This window comes from Neomonachus schauinslandi, unplaced genomic scaffold (genome assembly GCF_002201575.2).
Source record: "Neomonachus schauinslandi unplaced genomic scaffold, ASM220157v2 HiC_scaffold_2819, whole genome shotgun sequence".
In the NCBI taxonomy this organism is placed as follows: domain Eukaryota; kingdom Metazoa; phylum Chordata; class Mammalia; order Carnivora; family Phocidae; genus Neomonachus; species Neomonachus schauinslandi.
The window spans coordinates 1-4,524 of NW_025411508.1; the positions used below are offsets into that span (position 1 = coordinate 1).

Below are 4,524 nucleotides of genomic sequence, written 5' to 3' on the forward strand. Positions count from 1 at the left end.
GCCCCAGGTCGGGGTCCGAGGCGCTGACTTGGGCAATGGAGGCACCCAGAGGGTTGTTCTCGGCAATGTGGACCAAATAGAAAGCCTGTTCAAAAACTGGAGCATTGTCGTTGACATCTTCGATGTGCAGAGTGATACTTGAGCTGGAGGAAAGGGGTGGCTTTCCCCTGTCAGTGGCTGTGATAGTGACATTGTACGAAGGGGTCTTCTCCCGGTCCAAGGACCCATCTGTTACAAGCTTGTAGTAATTATTGGCAGAAGATTCAATTCTGAAAGGAACTGTTTGTTTTATGAGGCATGTGACCTCTCCATTTTGGCCCGAATCTTTGTCATGTGTTTTGAACAGAGCAATCACCATCCCGTGTTCTGCACCCTCAGTTATGGAATTAGACACTGAAGTGAAAATAACCTCTGGGGCATTGTCATTCTCATCTAAAATTTCTATTATAATTTTACATTCAGTGGCCATGCCTCCACCATCCTTGGCTTCTATGCTCATGGTATAACTACTCCTAATTTCGAAGTCTATAGGACCTTTGGATTTAATTTCTCCATTTTGATGGTCTAGCATAAACATATTTCCAATATCTCTTAGTGTTTTGAAGGAGTAGGTGATCTCTGCATTGATGCCCTCATCCTGGTCGATGGCTGTCACCTTGAGCACAGAGGTGCCCAAGGGCAAGTTCTCTGGAAGGCTAACTTTGTACACATCCTGACTGAACACTGGGGGGTTATCGTTGGCATCAGTGACCTCAATCCTGATTTGAATGGTGCCACTTCGGACTGGGTCACCCCCATCCACTGCGGTCAGGACTAGAAAATGGGAGCTCTGGTGTTCCCGGTCCAGGGGCTTCTCCAATATTAATTCTGGGGCATTCTTGCCTTCAATCTTATCCTTCACCATCAGAGAGAAATACTCATTATAGCTGAGTTGGTAACTCTGGAGAGAGTTAGGTCCTACATCTGCATCTATAGCGGATTCCAGACCAAACTGAGTTCCTAGAATTGCAAGTTCATTGATTTGTAAAACAATGCTATTTTGGGGGAAATACGGTGGATTGTCATTTATATCTTCTATCCTCACCGTTATATGAAAAACATTTAGAGGATTCTCTGCCACGATCTCTAGGGGCACAACACACAGGGTGCTTTGGGGACAGAGCGACTCCCTATCTATTCTGTCACTGACAAGTATGTTGCCATTCTCCCTGTTTATGGTAAAGTATTGTTTCTCTGCACTAACTCTGAGGTTGCGGTTCAGTAAATCCCGTACATGCAGCCCCAGGTCTTCAGCAAGGTTCCCTACTACTGAGCCCCTGGCCATTTCTTCAGGAATAGAGTAGCGGATCTGCTCAGAGAGCCCCCCACAGAACAAAGGCAGCAGGAAGGGAAAGAGTACTTGCCGCTGCCCGGTATGGCTCCTCTGCTTCGCCCTAGTTCCCATCCTTTTCTTCACTGCTGCAGCCTCAGATGTAACGAGAAGATGCTTTACAAATTGTGTTTAAAATATTTACTGCTAATGCGTAGAAAACTCAACACTCTGTTTCAAGGCATTCCATTCCATATTCCAGAATCATTTGCTGAGCAGAGAGCCCGAATCTGGACTTTATCTCCTTTCAGAACTGCTTCCGTGACTGCGCAGAAAACCACTTAGGTAGATCGTGGACTCCAGTTCTTGCAGCGCATTGGCCAACAGCGGCGCTCGGAGTCTACTTAGAAAACTGCAGTCCGAAGCCTTGCAAATAATGAGATTAGCTATTCTGACAGATTTGTTGCACTGATGTATAGGGAACCAGGCAATAAATGAGTTTTGGATGTGTCTATTTTCTAGTGTTTACTATCCAAGAAGGTTCCTTAGAGATTTGATTCTATAGAAGAGTCATTAACCCAGTATAGAAAAGTTTATCTTTTTCTAATCAGAGGCAGGGCATATACTGGAGGAATAAAGCAAAGTCTTCTCTCCAGACGTAGAACAAAGACCACATGGTAAAATAACCTCACCAAATGATATGGGGAAATTTTTACAGCCATGAAATAATACCCAGTATTAGCTTCAATCTTATGTGCAGATAATTTTCCTTCTCCTTTTTCCAGAGCAACTGGAGGACAGCTCAAAGGCATAATCAGGATAAGGATGACCAATGACATATAGCCTTCCTTGCTACTTCTAAAATAGATTTATGAAAGGGATTATCAACTATTGTACACCTTCACCATAAACAGAATATAAAAGCATACCCTAGTAGGTTACCATAGGAATTTAATGACATGCAAAAATGTGAGGTGTTCTATTTTTATCCTTTTCTTTTTTTTTTTTTTAAAGATTTTATTTATTTATTTGACAGAGAGAGACATAGTGAGAGCAGGAACACAAGCAGGGGGAGGGGGAGAGGGAGAAGCAGGCTTCCCGCAGAGCGGGGAGCCCGATGTGGGACTCGATCCCAGGACCCCGGGATCATGACCTGAGCCGAAGGCAGACGCTCAACGACTGAGCCACCCAGGCGCCCTTATCCTTCTCTTTAACTGGACCACATGTTGTACCATAACAGAACTTTATCACTACCTCTGAGTCAAAATAACTGTCTTAATCTCAAGTTTCAAAGCTAACCTTTCCTTTTTGTTCTCCAAGATTTTGGTTGCCAGCTCCTAACTGTTCAGACAGTGTTTTAAAATATATATATATGGAACAACCTCCTTCTCCCCACAAATACCTCATATCCTTTTTATTCATCTAATTTCAATTCAAGTAAAATGCCTTAAGTCTTTTTTTTTTTCTGTTTGGAATTCCATAGGCATAAAATTTATCCCTACATGCTTAAGGCACTCTGACATTTTTCTTGACGTTGGGACAAATTTAGGCATCTGTTGCAGGATTTCCCTTTCCTACAGTTGAAATTCTTTTTGCCCAAACATTAGACACTCAATTATAGTTAAATATATTAAGGTCAATCCCTAAATGAGAAAGGAAAACTTGAAAGGGAACCTGAACATGTAAATAATCTGGGTCAAACGTTTCAAAGCGGTATGAAGAGTGCTAAGCTGAATTGATTGTGATGATTCCTGTGATCAAATATCCTCAAAAATTTCCTTTCCTCACTTGACTTTCCTCGACATTGTTTCAGATAACATGTAGGTCATTAGGTAACTACAGGGCTTCAATTACAAGTTGGTTCTGAATATAAGGATTGAATATACTTACATATAATACAAAATGAATTTTCAAAGGAAATAAAAAAGGAATCCATGACTCACAGGCATATTGAAAACAGAACAAAAAAAGGAAATACCAAATAGGAATACCAGCTAAATCAGTCTCATAAGGTCCAAATAACTACTGCATCTCTTATATTTACAAGCTGGTCCACATCAGTAAATCTCAAAAATGTAAGCATGTTTAGCCAATTTGTAAATAGCTTTTTGAGAAGCACTGGATCAAAATTATTTCTGCAAGTGAATTTACCACATTAAAGAATCATGAACACACACTAAAGTACCAGTAAAAGAATAAAAGGAAATAATACCAGTTCAACAATTCAACTACTCAGAACAATCAAATGACTGCACTGTAGAAACAGAAAAGATGTCTAGAACTTGAGGGGAAAAAAGTGTACATTTTCTCTCCCAAGAGAATCTAGTAGTAAAAAGGTAGTCAATATATCTGTTTTGGTAGTATAAATAAAAGAAAGTTGAAATAATCAACATAATTTAAACATATCACCACCCATCAAAGATCAAAATAGAATTCTTTCATGCTCAGAGAAGAGCTTACATCTGTAAACACCTACATGTAAGTGTGTGTATATGTGTGTATAGATAAGGAAAAGAGCTAGAGTGTATCCCACTGAATGAAGAGGGCCAAATTTGAACATTAGAAGTAAAGCAAATAATGGTAGAATATAATTATGAATTAGGGAAGGCAATATGAAGTCATAATAGGGAAATAAATAAAAATTGTGAATCATTAATTTGAATCCTAACCAGTTTACATTGATAGCCACAGACACTGATAGAAAAATATGACTAAAATTTAACTTATTATAAAGCAAGCCATGATAGTTGAACTAGACCTTTAGAATCAAAAGAGAATATACCACAGGGGAGGAAAAAACTTTCTGAAAAATGATGGTAATTTGTTGAAAGATAAAGTACAGGAACTCACATGTATTGCTCCAAATATGTATGAACTGAATATGTCCCCTCCCCCCACACTCAAAACAGGGTTGGTTTTGGTTTTGGTTTTGGTTTTTTTATGTTGTTTTGTTTTGAAAAAGCTATTTAAAAGACTTGTGCGGAGATACTAGCAACTCAGTCAGGTAATAAATCTCACCTGATTATTCGTGGAGTCAAGATTGCCTAAACCAGCAGCTGAATCTTCAGCTATCAAGAGTGGCTCGCTTTTCCCACAGCTCTCCTGGCTGATGAGCGTGTCCACATAGTTGGGCTGGGGGAAGATCACGTGACTCTTCCGCGAGTCCGAGGTCAGGGAGACCTCGTGGGAATAGGTCTGCAGGAAAGCCCGCACCC

At 40.3% G+C, this 4,524-nt stretch overlaps 1 protein-coding gene across 1 annotated transcript; it reads right to left on the minus strand.

Annotated features, from left to right (window-relative positions):
* Nucleotides 1-4: 4 nt before the first annotated feature.
* LOC110591239 (protocadherin gamma-B7-like) lies at nt 5-1,489 on the minus strand (the record flags this gene model as incomplete). The annotated part of the gene is made up of 1 exon (XM_044912468.1): nt 5-1,489. A coding segment is annotated over exon 1 (1,440 nt), but the record flags the coding sequence as incomplete, so codon positions are not given.
* Nucleotides 1,490-4,524: the final 3,035 nt, after the last annotated feature.